At 48.3% G+C, this 15,152-nt stretch overlaps 1 protein-coding gene across 3 annotated transcripts in view; it reads right to left on the reverse strand.

Annotated features, from left to right (window-relative positions):
• Positions 1-15,152, reverse strand: part of PCMTD2 (protein-L-isoaspartate (D-aspartate) O-methyltransferase domain containing 2) — a 115,880-nt gene that overhangs the window by 40,246 nt on the left and 60,482 nt on the right. For all 3 annotated transcript variants that reach the window (XM_069243212.1, XM_069243213.1, XM_069243214.1), the window contains one exon: positions 470-572. In XM_069243212.1, the coding sequence (XP_069099313.1) occupies positions 470-572 (103 nt within the window). The remainder of the gene's footprint in view (positions 1-469; positions 573-15,152) is intronic.

Below are 15,152 nucleotides of genomic sequence, written 5' to 3' on the forward strand. Positions count from 1 at the left end.
TTATTGTCCCATCAGGGATTTGAGATAGTGAAAAGCACAACTGTGAACAATTCCTAGGATAAAGGTAAGAAAAAATGGTCGCTTATTTGCCTTCCTGGCCACAAAACTTTGGAATGATCTTCCTGTTACATTACTTGGCATTGAAAATGATATATGCTTTAAAAAACATAACTGAAAACCTGGTTCTACTGATCTACTGAACCAATGCTTAAATACATTCATTGTGCCTTCCTCTACTTACTATAGCGCCATGGTGCCGGTTGTGAGTGTCTTTAATGCTTTACAAATGACCTATTCATTCATTCATTCTTCAGTCAGGCAATCAGCATCAGGTTCCGGTCAGTGCAGAATTTACATAAATGCAGATGTATTTCAGGTCAGAGCAATACGAGCTTAACTTTATTTTGATAGACAATTTTATCATTAAACACAGACTACCTCCAAATCGCTCGAAAATACAGTATCTTACTTGTCAAAGCTGTCACTGGTGCGGACGAATAAATCCAGTTTTTGCTTTGCATACTCAATAACGTCAGCATGAATCTCCACGCCGTGGTTTGTGCCAAAGGGGCCTGCAGAAAACAAGAAAGTAATAACGGGCGCTTATGAATCAAAGAGTAAGGATCATGCTTTGCTCACTGCAAAAACATTATTTGCAGATATATACTGGATATTTCGGTTTCTAAGAACTAACTATTCCTCCCGATGGCAGAGCAAGGTCAGCTAAACGCTGGAAACAAAACTTAAAACTTAAATAGGCTATGAAAGCTCTCTGTGTTACACCATGAATTGCAACTAATGGACTGTCTAGGAAAGTGCTGACAAGCGTGTCAGCAACACTGTACGTTATGCTGAAATGGCAACCCGCTTACGCAGGCGGCTTCCAAAAGAAGCTGCTTTTTTGCAAACTCTGCATTCTTTGAACCAGGGTGCATGTATTAAGAAATTAATTTTTATTTAGCGTTCACTTTGGAGAATGCACCAGTCCTGATCTGGCACAAGTTCATATTTGCACCTTGTTACATCCTGATAACATACCATAATTCTATTTGTTGCAGGTTCCTCCATGTATTAAAAGGAGTAAAAACAATCTACATAGAAAGAGAAATGTAATGAAATGGACAATGATGTTTCTGTGCAAATTGCATGGGAGAAATTTTAACTTTTTCTTCATAAGGTAACTCAGTTTTTTTTTTAATGTTTTTTTTTAGTATTGCAGCAATGACAAATCCATATAAAATTCAATACCATATGAATATTTTAGTGTGAGAATATTGCCGTTAATTCACAAATAAAACATGGCATTGCAAAACAATCACTGGCAAACCCAATATGTCTAGCTTTAATATACCAAAACTTTACACATAGGTATTCACAAATGCTGTTTACATGCAATGTAGTAACAAATCTTGCTTATCAAAAAAAGCCTGCCCTACTAACACTGTTAGTGTCGGGAAAAAGAAGAAAAATGCTACTTTCTGTGTATAACACACAGGGGAGCGAAATAACAGAATGTGACATAACATGGCTTAGTTTATTTTTCAGATTTAGAATAGTCCAATATGAATTATAAGGAAAGCATTTCCTGAAATGCAGGACTATAGATCACCAACGGATAGCATGAGGTGAGAGTTACTACTCCTCTCCATGGAAAAAGGCCAGTCTCTATGCATATTTTAAAAAAAATTGTAAACATGCCATTCAGACTGCTGCACTGTAAAGCAAGAACCGAAAAAATAATTTTTCCCTTACACAGACAGGCTTTTATTTTAAAGAACATTTTAGACTAGTCATGCACTATTGTTTGATATATTTTAGCATTCCCCAACATATTATTTTGGGATTCATTTACAATGTAAGAGATCTATAAATAAATGTGTAAAAAACTATTTTCAGTACATTTAAGGCTATTTTTGGATTTAGAGAAAAGTACAACATATAGGGCCTTATTATGACCCTGTCACGGTCCCTGTCGGACTGCCGCAAAAGTGCCGGTCCGACCACGACATTACGACCGTGGCAAAAGCGCCACGGCCTGACCGCCGGCACTGCCAGGCTGCCGCCAGTCGACAGCCTGGCGGTCTCGGCGGTTGTAATCCACCAGGGCAGCATTGTCTGCAGCGCTGCCCTGGGGATTACGAGCCCCTTTTCTGCCAGTTTTTGCATGGCTGTAGCCCCGACATGCAAAGGCAGGTGGAAAGGGGGTGCCAGGGGCCCCCATGGACAGCCTCGGCACGCTTTCCACTGCCCGAGTTAGGGGCAGTGGAAAGCGCGATGAGTGCTGCTGCACCCGCCGCACCGCCACATTGGCGCCGGCTCAATTACGAGCCGGCGCCAATGTTGAGGCCTTGTTCACCGCAAGGCCGGCGAGCGGAAGCGCAGTTTCCACCCGCCAGCCCTGCGATGAACTCCCAATAGGGCCGGCGGTGTTCTGGCCGCACAGGTGGCCCGATGGCGGTACGAGTTCAACTCGTAGTGAGGGCCTTAGTGCCAATTAGTAGCAAAGTTCATGCGAAAAGCCAAAGGCTCACTGATCGTGAACACAAACAATTAAAGGAGCTTCGCCGTTGTATGGCAGTTCTACGACTGACTGTGATGACCTGCCTTCAAGAGACAGGTGTAGGTGAAATCTGATATCCCCAATCTCTAAAGATGGGCAGTAACTACGGCCCCATCATTCTGATGAACACCTAAGGAGCGCTGGTAAAGGAGTAGAGGAGCATTTCAAACTAAAACTGCTCCTAGCCTACCTTGAACCACAGGTAACCTCGGTGGGACTGCAGGACCACTACAGGAAAATAGGTGACCTTCAGTTCAAAGGTCACCATCCAATTGCCCAGATCTAGAGCAGACCGAATCTGGGCCAGCGTGAACATTCCGAATTTGTCCTTCTGAGGACAGCATTCCAAGGAAGAAGATAAGGCCCTTTTCCGCAAGAGCCAGAGTAACAGCACATCCCTAAATCCAAGCCACAAACCCTCATGATGGCTACATTGGAGAGTAAAGCTTTCACCTCCTGAATTAAAATGGACAAGTGCCTGCCCGAGATCCATTTTGGTGACAGAGGGAGATGCAGTGGGGCAGAAATAAATAGTAGGGCACAGCCATGCTGAACAATCTGGATGACCCATCTGTACGATGTGATAGACCACCACCCTGGGAGAAAGATTTGGATGCTGCCTCCCACAGGGTGGTTGCACATCACTAATGGCAAGCTAAAGCAGTTTAGAGGCTACTACTCCAAGGTATGGGGACTGGGAGGACTAATGCCCAGGACGACCTTTGTGCTGCCTGTCAGGTCCAAGTCTCTGGCAACGACTGGGGTGTCTTAAAGCAGGGGTGTGGGAGACTGGCATTGCCTATATGCCCCCTGGAGTAGCCTCAGACTTTCCTAAACTAGTGGGAAAATGGTTTGGTAGGGGTTGAAAGGCTCAGGGGGGGTACCGTGACTCTACCCTCCTTCAAACCAACTAAAGCAGGATTGGCTTTCTCCCCGAATAGGTGTAAGGCATCAAAAGACATATTCATAAGGGAGGCCTGTGTCTCTTGAGAATCCTTTAGATCACATCTACGCATAGCACGGAGCATCACGCTGGTGCCAACCACCCATCCCGGCCAGTCAGTAGTACCACATAATTGACAGCAGCCTGGCCATCCTGATTGGTTCGAACCAAGGAGGCCCTACATTTTTCCTGACAGCCAACAAGTTCTTGCGGGCCTTGACCTAGGAGATGTGTGTACTGGCCCAATCAACAGACAGAGCTGACTGACCTCTATTATTGGCTAGCCAAAGAGAACATTTGTTTCCCAAACGCCTGGTATCCCTTAAACTTTCTTTTAGTGGTGGAGGGTTCTTATAGAAGTAACTGAGGTTCACGTTTCTGGTGGAAGCCTGGACAACCAGACTCCCTAGAGTCATATGTTTCGTAAGAAAATCAGGTCGCCAGGTGCCAGTTTGTGGCTTCGGGCTTTCTGGTGGGCAACAACACAAGAACAGGGCTTAGAGCAAGTTTACATTAATGTTGCCAGTAAGGGCTTCATTGAATGGAAGCAAGGGCTCAGATGAGGCTGGTCCAGGTTGTAAAATTTCTGAAAGGGCATATATCTTGACTTCAAAAGAAGGCAGCTGAAGGTCCAGGACCTCCATTGCTTATTGAAGTACCTCAGCAAAGGAGTCACTCTATTATGAGGGGTCCAAAAGAGAAATTTGACCCTATATCAAGGGGAAGTGTCAAGCTAATTGGACTCCAGTGTAAGGAAATGCCTCCTTGGCATGGTTGCCCCCTGACTTTTTGCCTTTGCTGATGCTATGTTTACAATTGAAAGTGTGCTGAGGCCTGCTAACCAGGCCCCAGCACCAGTGTTCTTTCCCTAACCTGTACTTTTGTATCCACAATTGGCAGACCCTGGCATCCAGATAAGTCCCTTGTAACTGGTACTTCTAGTACCAAGGGCCCTGATGCCAAGGAAGGTCTCTAAGGGCTGCAGCATGTCTTATGCCACCCTGGAGACCTCTCACTCAGCACAGACACACTGCTTACCAGCTTGTGTGTGCTAGTGAGGACAAAACGAGTAAGTCGACATGGCACTCCCCTCAGGGTGCCATGCCAGCCTCTCACTGCCTATGCAGTATAGGTAAGACACCCCTCTAGCAGGCCTTACAGCCCTAAGGCAGGGTGCACTATACCATAGGTGAGGGTACCAGTGCATGAGCATGGTACCCCTACAGTGTCTAAACAAAACCTTAGACATTGTAAGTGCAGGGTAGCCATAAGAGTATATGGTCTGGGAGTCTGTCAAACACGAACTCCACAGCACCATAATGGCTACACTGAAAACTGGGAAGTTTGGTATCAAACTTCTCAGCACAATAAATGCACACTGATGCCAGTGTACATTTTATTGTAAAATACACCACAGAGGGCACCTTAGAGGTGCCCCCTGAAACTTAACCGACTATCTGTGTAGGCTGACTAGTTTTAGCAGCCTGCCACAAACCGAGACATGTTGCTGGCCCCATGGGGAGAGTGCCTTTGTCACTCTGAGGCCAGTAACAAAGCCTGCACTGGGTGGAGATGCTAACACCTCTCCCAGGCAGGAATTGTCACACCTGGCGGTGAGCCTCAAAGGCTCACCTCCTTTGTGCCAACCCAGCAGGACACTCCAGCTAGTGGAGTTGCCCGCCCCCTCCGGCCAGGCCCCACTTTTGGCGGCAAGGCCGGAGAAAATAATGAGAATAACAAGGAGGAGTCACTGGCCAGTCAGGACAGCCCCTAAGGTGTCCTGAGCTGAGGTGACTCTAACTTTTAGAAATCCTCCATCTTGCAGATGGAGGATTCCCCCAATAGGGTTAGGATTGTGACCCCCTCCCCTTGGGAGGAGGCACAAAGAGGGTGTACCCACCCTCAGGGCTAGTAGCCATTGGCTACTAACCCCCCCAGACCTAAACACGCCCTTAAATTTAGTATTTAAGGGCTACCCTGAACCCTAGAAAATTAGATTCCTGCAACTACAAGAAGAAGGACTGCCTAGCTGAAAACCCCTGCAGCGGAAGACCAGAAGACGACAACTGCCTTGGCTCCAGAAACTCACCGGCCTGTCTCCTGCCTTCCAAAGATCCTGCTCCAGCGACGCCTTCCAAAGGGACCAGCGACCTCGACATCCTCTGAGGACTGCCCCTGCTTCGAAAAGACAAGAAACTCCCGAGGACAGCGGACCTGCTCCAAGAAAAGCTGCAACTTTGTTTCCAGCAGCTTTAAAGAACCCTGCAAGCTCCCCGCAAGAAGCGTGAGACTTGCAACACTGCACCCGGCGACCCCGACTCGGCTGGTGGCGATCCAACTCCTCAGGAGGGACCCCAGGACTACTCTGATACTGTGAGTACCAAAACCTGTCCCCCCTGAGCCCCCACAGCGCCGCCTGCAGAGGGAATCCCGAGGCTTCCCCTGACCGCGACTCTTTGAACCTAAAGTCCCGACGCCTGGGAGAGACCCTGCACCCGCAGCCCCCAGGACCTGAAGGACCGGACTTTCACTGGAGAAGTGACCCCCAGGAGTCCCTCTCCCTTGCCCAAGTGGAGGTTTCCCCGAGGAATCCCCCCCTTGCCTGCCTGCAGCGCTGAAGAGATCCCGAGATCTCTCATAGACTAACATTGCGAACCCGACGCTTGTTTCTACACTGCACCCGGCCGCCCCCGCGCCGCTGAGGGTGAAATTTCTGTGTGGACTCGTGTCCCCCCCGGTGCCCTACAAAACCCCCCTGGTCTGCCCTCCGAAGACGCGGGTACTTACCTGCAAGCAGACCGGAACCGGGGCACCCCCTTCTCTCCATTCTAGCCTATGTGTTTTGGGCACCACTTTGAACTCTGCACCTGACCGGCCCGGAGCTGCTGGTGTGGTGACTTTGGGGTTGCTCTGAACCCCCAACGGTGGGCTACCTTGGACCAAGAACTGAACCCTGTAAGTGTCTTACTTACCTGGTAAAACTAATCAAAACTTACCTCCCCTAGGAACTGTGAAAATTGCACTAAGTGTCCACTTTTAAAACAGCTATTTGTCAATAACTTGAAAAGTATACATGCAATTTTGATGATTTGAAGTTCCTAAAGTACTTACCTGCAATACCTTTCGAATGAGATATTATATGTAGAATTTGAACCTGTGGTTCTTAAAATAAACTAAGAAAAGATATTTTTCTATATAAAAACCTATTGGCTGGATTTGTCTCTGAGTGTGTGTACCTCATTTATTGTCTATGTGTATGTACAACAAATGCTTAACACTACTCCTTGGATAAGCCTACTGCTCGACCACACTACCACAAAATAGAGCATTAGTATTATCTATTTTTACCACTATTTTACCTCTAAGGGGAACCCTTGGACTCTGTGCATGCTATTCCTTACTTTGAAATAGCACATACAGAGCCAACTTCCTACATTGGTGGATCAGCGGTGGGGTACAAGACTTTGCATTTGCTGGACTACTCAGCCAATACCTGATCACACGACAAATTCCAAAATTGTCATTAGAAATTGATTTTTGCAATTTGAAAAGTTTTCTAAATTCTTAAAAGACCTGCTAGGGCCTTGTGTTAGATCCTGTTTAGCATTTCTTTTAGAGTTTAAAAGTTTGTAAAAGTTTGAACTAGATTCTAGAACCAGTTTTAGTTTCTTAAAAAGTATTCCAACTTTTAGAAGCATAATGTCTAGCACAGATGTGAATGTGGTGGAACTCGACACCACACCTTACCTCCATCTACAGATGAGAGAGCTAAGGTCACTCTGTAAACTAAAGAAAATAGCAATGGGCCCCAAACCTACCAAAGTACAGCTCCAGGAGCTTTTGGCAGAGTTTGAAAAGGCCAACCCCTCTGAGGATGGCAACTCAGAGGATGAAGATAGTGACTTGGAGGGAAATTCCCCCCCTCCAGTCCTACTTAGGGAGAGCAGGGCTTCTCAAGCCCTGACTCCACAAATAATAGTCAGAGATGCTGGTTCCCTCACAGGAGGGACCAACAACTCTGAAATCACTGAGGATAACTCCAGTGAAGAGGACATCCAGTTAGCCAGGATGGCCAAAAGATTGGCTTTGGAAAGACAGATCCTAGCCATAGAGAGGGAAAGACAAGAGATGGGCCTAGGACCCATCAATGGTGGCAGCAACATAAATAGGGTCAGAGATTCTCCTGACATGTTGAAAATCCCCAAAGGGATTGTAACTAAATATGAAGATGGTGATGACATCACCAAATGGTTCACAGCTTTTGAGAGGGCTTGTGTAACCAGAAAAGTGAACAGATCTCACTGGGGTGCTCTCCTTTGGGAAATGTTCACAGGAAAGTGTAGGGATAGACTCCTCACACTCTCTGGACAAGATGCAGAATCTTATGACCTCATGAAGGGTACCCTGATTGAGGGCTTTGGATTCTCCACTGAGGAGTACAGGATTAGGTTCAGGGGGGCTCAAAAATCCTCGAGCCAGACCTGGGTTGACTTTGTTGACTACTCAGTGAAAACACTAGATGGTTGGATTCAAGGCAGTGGTGTAAGTAATTATGATGGGCTGTACAATTTATTTGTGAAAGAACACCTGTTAAGTAATTGTTTCAATGATAAACTGCATCAGCATCTGGTAGACCTAGGACCAATTTCTCCCCAAGAATTGGGAAAGAAGGCGGACCATTGGGTCAAGACAAGGGTGTCCAAGACTTCAACAGGGGGTGACCAAAAGAAAGGGGTCACAAAGACTCCCCAGCAGAAGGGTGATGAGACAACCAAAACTAAAAATAGTAAAGAGTCTTCTACAGGCCCCCAAAAACCTGCACAGGAGGGTGGGCCCAGAGCCTCTTCACAAAACAATGGGTACAAGGGTAAAAACTTTGATCCCAAAAAGGCCTGGTGTCATAGCTGTAAACAGCATGGACACCAAACTGGAGACAAGGCCTGTCCCAAGAAAGGTTCCACTCCAAACTCCCATCCAGGTAACACTGGTATGGCTAGTCTCCAAGTGGGATCAACAGTGTGCCCAGAGCAAATCAGGGTCCACACTGAAGCTACTCTAGTTTCTGAGGGTGGGGTGGATTTAGCCACACTAGCTGTCTGGCCGCCTAACATGCAAAAATACAGACAGCAACTCTTAATTAATGGGACTAGAATAGAGGGCCTGAGGGATACAGGTGCCAGTGTCACCATGGTGACAGAGAAACTGGTTTCCCCTGGCCAATACCTGACTGGAAAAACTTACACAGTCACCAACGCTGACAATCAGAGAAAAGTACATCCCATGGCAATGGTTACTTTAGAATGGGGAGGGGTCAATGGCCTGAAACAGGTGGTGGTCTCCTCAAATATCCCAGTGGACTGTCTGCTTGGAAATGACCTGGAGTCCTCAGCATGGGCTGAGGTAGAGCTAAAAACCCATGCAGCCATGCTGGGTATCCCTGAACTGGTGTGTGTGAAAACAAGAGCACAATGCAAGGCACAGGGTGAAAAAGTAGAGCTGGAGTCTGGAAAAATGGCCCAGCCTACCAAGAGAACAGGAAAGTCAGTTGGGAAACCAACTGCAACACAGCAAAAGAAAGGGAACCTCTCTTCTCAGGAAGAAGTTCTGCCCTCTGAGGGAACTGAGCCTTTGGAACTTGAACCTTATCAGGTTGAGCTCTTAGGCCCAGGGGGACCCTCAAGGGAAGAGCTGTGTAAGGGACAAGAAACCTGTCCCTCTCTTGAAGGCCTTAGGCAGCAAGCTGCTGAAGAGTCCAAAGGCAAGAAAAATGGAACACATAGGGTCTATTGGGAAGATGGGCTCCTGTACACTGAGGCCAGAGACCCCAAACCTGGTGCCACTAGGAGAGTGGTAGTGCCTCAGCTGTTCAGAGAGTTCATCCTAACATTGGCCCATGACATTCCCCTTGCTGGACATTTGGGACAAACCAAGACGTGGGAGAGGTTAGTCAACCACTTCTACTGGCCCAATATGTCCAACATGGTTAAGGAGTTTTGCCTCTCCTGCCCCACCTGTCAAGCCAGTGGTAAGACAGGTGGGCACCCAAAGGCCCCCCTCATTCCACTTCCAGTGGTGGGGGTGCCCTTTGAAAGAGTGGGTGTGGACATAGTTGGTCCACTGGAACCTCCCACAGCCTCAGGAAATATGTATATCCTGGTAGTAGTGGATCATGCTACCAGGTATCCTGAAGCTATTCCCCTTAGGTCGACTACTGCCCCTGCAGTAGCCAAGGCCCTCATTGGTATCTTTACCAGAGTGGGTTTCCCTAAGGAGGTGGTGTCTGACAGAGGTACCAACTTCATGTCAGCATACCTAAAGCACATGTGGAATGAGTGTGGAGTGACTTATAAATTCACTACACCTTACCATCCACAAACTAATGGCTTAGTTGAGAGATTCAACAAGACATTAAAAGGCATGATCATGGGGCTCCCAGAAAAACTCAAAAGGAGATGGGATGTCCTCCTGCCATGTCTGCTTTTCGCTTACAGGGAGGTACCACAGAAGGGAGTAGGGTTCTCACCCTTTGAACTTCTGTTTGGTCATCCTGTAAGGGGACCACTTGCCCTTGTTAAAGAAGGCTGGGAGAGACCTCTCCATGAGCCTAAACAGGACATAGTGGACTATGTACTTGGCCTTCGCTCTAGAATGGCAGAGTACATGGAAAAGGCAACCAAAAACCTTGAGGCCAGCCAACAGCTCCAGAAGTTTTGGTATGACCAAAAGGCTGCACTGGTTGAGTTCCAACCAGGGCAGAAAGTCTGGGTTCTGGAGCCTGTGGCTCCCAGGGCACTCCAGGACAAATGGAGTGGCCCTTACCCAGTACTAGAGAGGAAGAGTCAGGTCACCTACTTGGTGGACCTGGGCACAAGCAGGAGCCCCAAAAGGGTGATCCATGTAAACCGCCTTAAGCTCTTCCACGACAGGGCTGATGTCAATCTGTTGATGGTAACAGATGAGGATCAGGAGGCAGAGAGTGAACCTCTCCCTGATCTTCTGTCATCAGACCCAAAAGATGGTACAGTAGATGGAGTGATCTACTCAGACACCCTCTCTGGCCAACAGCAAGCTGATTGTAGGAGAGTCCTACAACAGTTTCCTGAACTCTTCTCCTTAACCCCTGGTCAGACACACCTGTGTACCCATGATGTGGACACAGGAGACAGCATGCCTGTCAAGAACAAAATCTTTAGACAGTCTGACCATGTTAAGGAAAGCATCAAGGTGGAAGTCCACAAGATGCTGGAATTGGGAGTCATTGAGCGCTCTGACAGCCCCTGGGCTAGCCCAGTGGTCTTAGTCCCCAAACCTCACACCACAGATGGAAAGAAAGAGATGAGGTTTTGTGTGGACTACAGAGGGCTCAATTCTGTCACCAAGACAGATGCTCATCCAATTCCAAGAGCTGATGAGCTCATTGATAAATTAGGTGCTGCCAAATTCCTAAGTACCTTTGACTTGACAGCAGGGTACTGGCAAATAAAAATGGCACCTGGAGCAAAAGAAAAGACAGCATTCTCCACACCTGATGGGCATTATCAGTTTACTGTTATGCCCTTTGGTTTAAAGAATGCCCCTGCCACCTTCCAAAGGTTGGTGAATCAAGTCCTTGCTGGCTTGGAGTCCTTTAGCACAGCTTATCTTGATGATATTGCTGTCTTTAGCTCCACCTGGCAGGATCACCTGGTCCACCTGAGGAAGGTTTTGAAGGCTCTGCAATCTGCAGGCCTCTCTATCAAGGCATCCAAATGCCAGATAGGGCAGGGAACTGTGGTTTACTTGGGACACCTTGTAGGTGGAGGCCAAGTTCAGCCACTCCAACCCAAGATCCAGACTATTCTGGACTGGGTAGCTCCAAAAACCCAGACTCAAGTCAGGGCATTCCTTGGCTTGACTGGGTACTACAGGAGGTTTGTGAAGGGATATGGATCCATTGTGACAGCCCTCACTGAGCTCACCTCCAAGAAAATGCCCAAGAAAGTGAACTGGACTGTGGACTGCCAACAGGCCTTTGACACCCTGAAACAGGCAATGTGCTCAGCACCAGTTCTCAAAGCTCCAGATTATTCTAAGCAGTTCATTGTGCAGACTGATGCCTCTGAACATGGGATAGGGGCAGTTTTGTCCCAAACAAATGATGATGGCCTTGACCAGCCTGTTGCTTTCATTAGCAGGAGGTTACTCCCCAGGGAGCAGCGTTGGAGTGCCATTGAGAGGGAGGCCTTTGCTGTGGTCTGGTCCCTGAAGAAGCTGAGACCATACCTCTTTGGGACTCACTTCCTAGTTCAAACTGACCACAGACCTCTCAAATGGCTGATGCAAATGAAAGGTGAAAATCCTAAACTGTTGAGGTGGTCCATCTCCCTACAGGGAATGGACTTTATAGTGGAACACAGACCTGGGACTGCCCATGCCAATGCAGATGGCCTTTCCAGGTTCTTCCACTTAGAAAATGAAGACTCTCTTGGGAAAGGTTAGTCTCATCCTCTTTCGTTTGGGGGGGGGTTGTGTAAGGAAATGCCTCCTTGGCATGGTTGCCCCCTGACTTTTTGCCTTTGCTGATGCTATGTTTACAATTGAAAGTGTGCTGAGGCCTGCTAACCAGGCCCCAGCACCAGTGTTCTTTCCCTAACCTGTACTTTTGTATCCACAATTGGCAGACCCTGGCATCCAGATAAGTCCCTTGTAACTGGTACTTCTAGTACCAAGGGCCCTGATGCCAAGGAAGGTCTCTAAGGGCTGCAGCATGTCTTATGCCACCCTGGAGACCTCTCACTCAGCACAGACACACTGCTTACCAGCTTGTGTGTGCTAGTGAGGACAAAACGAGTAAGTCGACATGGCACTCCCCTCAGGGTGCCATGCCAGCCTCTCACTGCCTATGCAGTATAGGTAAGACACCCCTCTAGCAGGCCTTACAGCCCTAAGGCAGGGTGCACTATACCATAGGTGAGGGTACCAGTGCATGAGCATGGTACCCCTACAGTGTCTAAACAAAACCTTAGACATTGTAAGTGCAGGGTAGCCATAAGAGTATATGGTCTGGGAGTCTGTCAAACACGAACTCCACAGCACCATAATGGCTACACTGAAAACTGGGAAGTTTGGTATCAAACTTCTCAGCACAATAAATGCACACTGATGCCAGTGTACATTTTATTGTAAAATACACCACAGAGGGCACCTTAGAGGTGCCCCCTGAAACTTAACCGACTATCTGTGTAGGCTGACTAGTTTTAGCAGCCTGCCACAAACCGAGACATGTTGCTGGCCCCATGGGGAGAGTGCCTTTGTCACTCTGAGGCCAGTAACAAAGCCTGCACTGGGTGGAGATGCTAACACCTCTCCCAGGCAGGAATTGTCACACCTGGCGGTGAGCCTCAAAGGCTCACCTCCTTTGTGCCAACCCAGCAGGACACTCCAGCTAGTGGAGTTGCCCGCCCCCTCCGGCCAGGCCCCACTTTTGGCGGCAAGGCCGGAGAAAATAATGAGAATAACAAGGAGGAGTCACTGGCCAGTCAGGACAGCCCCTAAGGTGTCCTGAGCTGAGGTGACTCTAACTTTTAGAAATCCTCCATCTTGCAGATGGAGGATTCCCCCAATAGGGTTAGGATTGTGACCCCCTCCCCTTGGGAGGAGGCACAAAGAGGGTGTACCCACCCTCAGGGCTAGTAGCCATTGGCTACTAACCCCCCCAGACCTAAACACGCCCTTAAATTTAGTATTTAAGGGCTACCCTGAACCCTAGAAAATTAGATTCCTGCAACTACAAGAAGAAGGACTGCCTAGCTGAAAACCCCTGCAGCGGAAGACCAGAAGACGACAACTGCCTTGGCTCCAGAAACTCACCGGCCTGTCTCCTGCCTTCCAAAGATCCTGCTCCAGCGACGCCTTCCAAAGGGACCAGCGACCTCGACATCCTCTGAGGACTGCCCCTGCTTCGAAAAGACAAGAAACTCCCGAGGACAGCGGACCTGCTCCAAGAAAAGCTGCAACTTTGTTTCCAGCAGCTTTAAAGAACCCTGCAAGCTCCCCGCAAGAAGCGTGAGACTTGCAACACTGCACCCGGCGACCCCGACTCGGCTGGTGGCGATCCAACTCCTCAGGAGGGACCCCAGGACTACTCTGATACTGTGAGTACCAAAACCTGTCCCCCCTGAGCCCCCACAGCGCCGCCTGCAGAGGGAATCCCGAGGCTTCCCCTGACCGCGACTCTTTGAACCTAAAGTCCCGACGCCTGGGAGAGACCCTGCACCCGCAGCCCCCAGGACCTGAAGGACCGGACTTTCACTGGAGAAGTGACCCCCAGGAGTCCCTCTCCCTTGCCCAAGTGGAGGTTTCCCCGAGGAATCCCCCCCTTGCCTGCCTGCAGCGCTGAAGAGATCCCGAGATCTCTCATAGACTAACATTGCGAACCCGACGCTTGTTTCTACACTGCACCCGGCCGCCCCCGCGCCGCTGAGGGTGAAATTTCTGTGTGGACTCGTGTCCCCCCCGGTGCCCTACAAAACCCCCCTGGTCTGCCCTCCGAAGACGCGGGTACTTACCTGCAAGCAGACCGGAACCGGGGCACCCCCTTCTCTCCATTCTAGCCTATGTGTTTTGGGCACCACTTTGAACTCTGCACCTGACCGGCCCGGAGCTGCTGGTGTGGTGACTTTGGGGTTGCTCTGAACCCCCAACGGTGGGCTACCTTGGACCAAGAACTGAACCCTGTAAGTGTCTTACTTACCTGGTAAAACTAATCAAAACTTACCTCCCCTAGGAACTGTGAAAATTGCACTAAGTGTCCACTTTTAAAACAGCTATTTGTCAATAACTTGAAAAGTATACATGCAATTTTGATGATTTGAAGTTCCTAAAGTACTTACCTGCAATACCTTTCGAATGAGATATTATATGTAGAATTTGAACCTGTGGTTCTTAAAATAAACTAAGAAAAGATATTTTTCTATATAAAAACCTATTGGCTGGATTTGTCTCTGAGTGTGTGTACCTCATTTATTGTCTATGTGTATGTACAACAAATGCTTAACACTACTCCTTGGATAAGCCTACTGCTCGACCACACTACCACAAAATAGAGCATTAGTATTATCTATTTTTACCACTATTTTACCTCTAAGGGGAACCCTTGGACTCTGTGCATGCTATTCCTTACTTTGAAATAGCACATACAGAGCCAACTTCTGAGGACAGCATTCCAAGGAAGAAGATAAGGCCCTTTTCCGCAAGAGCCAGAGTAACAGCACATCCCTAAATCCAAGCCACAAACCCTCATGATGGCTACATTGGAGAGTAAAGCTTTCACCTCCTGAATTAAAATGGACAAGTGCCTGCCCGAGATCCATTTTGGTGACAGAGGGAGATGCAGTGGGGCAGAAATAAATAGTAGGGCACAGCCATGCTGAACAATCTGGATGACCCATCTGTACGATGTGATAGACCACCACCCTGGGAGAAAGATTTGGATGCTGCCTCCCACAGGGTGGTTGCACATCACTAATGGCAAGCTAAAGCAGTTTAGAGGCTACTACTCCAAGGTATGGGGACTGGGAGGACTAATGCCCAGGACGACCTTTGTGCTGCCTGTCAGGTCCAAGTCTCTGGCAACGACTGGGGTGTCTTAAAGCAGGGGTGTGGGAGACT

This window comes from Pleurodeles waltl, chromosome 7, assembly GCF_031143425.1.
Source record: "Pleurodeles waltl isolate 20211129_DDA chromosome 7, aPleWal1.hap1.20221129, whole genome shotgun sequence".
Taxonomy (NCBI): Eukaryota; Metazoa; Chordata; class Amphibia; order Caudata; family Salamandridae; genus Pleurodeles; species Pleurodeles waltl.